The 748-nt window shown below is 63.5% G+C and overlaps 1 protein-coding gene across 1 annotated transcript in view; it reads right to left on the bottom strand.

Annotated features, from left to right (window-relative positions):
• LOC103893786 (roundabout homolog 3) overlaps nucleotides 1–748 on the bottom strand; it is a 10,922-nt gene that overhangs the window by 5,696 nt on the left and 4,478 nt on the right. Inside the window, exon 3 of the mRNA XM_019470382.1 lies at nucleotides 717–742. Within this exon, the coding sequence (XP_019325927.1) occupies nucleotides 717–742 (26 nt within the window). The remainder of the gene's footprint in view (nucleotides 1–716; nucleotides 743–748) is intronic.

Here is a 748-nt window from a genome sequence, read left to right as displayed (position 1 = left end):
TGCGGGATGCGGGATGCGATGATGGATGTGATGGGGATGCGGGATGTGACGGGGATGCGGGATGCAATGGGGATGATGGATGTGGTAAGGATGCGGAATGTGATGGGGATGTGGGTACGCTGGGGATCTGGGATGCAACAGAAACGGGGGGATGCAACGTAGATGTGGGATGCGATGGGGATGCGGGATGTGACGGGGATGCGGGATGCAATGGGGATGATGGATGTGGTAAGGATGCGGAATGTGATGGGGATGTGGGTACGCTGGGGATCTGGGATGCAACAGAAACGGGGGGATGCAACGTAGATGTGGGATGCGATGGGGATGTGGGATGTGACGGGGATGCAGGAAGCAATGGAGACGCAGGATGCCATGGGGACGTGGGATGTGACGGGGAAGCGGGATGCGATAAGGATGCTGGATGCGATGAGGGCGCGGGACGCAACGGGGATGTGGGATGCAACGCGGGTGTGGGATATGATAGGGATGCGGGATGCGGTAGGGCCGCGGGATGTGGTAGGGAGGCAGGGTGTGATGGGGATGCTTGATGCCATGGGGATGCGGGACACGACGGGGAGGCGGGCTGCAACGCGGCTGCGAGACGTTCCGAGCCCACCAGGCCGGCAGGCAGCGATGCCGCCCGGCTGCACCGCAGACGCCCACCCTGGCCCTGGCGCCCACCGTGCCAGCCCCCTCGCCCACCGCTTACCTTCTACCTTCCCGGCGGCATCTCGCCCTCCTCCTTGCG

Source organism: Aptenodytes forsteri, unplaced genomic scaffold (assembly GCF_000699145.1).
Source record: "Aptenodytes forsteri isolate BGI_AS27 unplaced genomic scaffold, ASM69914v1 Scaffold126, whole genome shotgun sequence".
Lineage (NCBI taxonomy): Eukaryota > Metazoa > Chordata > Aves > Sphenisciformes > Spheniscidae > Aptenodytes > Aptenodytes forsteri.
This window is presented reverse-complemented; position numbering and strand designations above follow the sequence as displayed.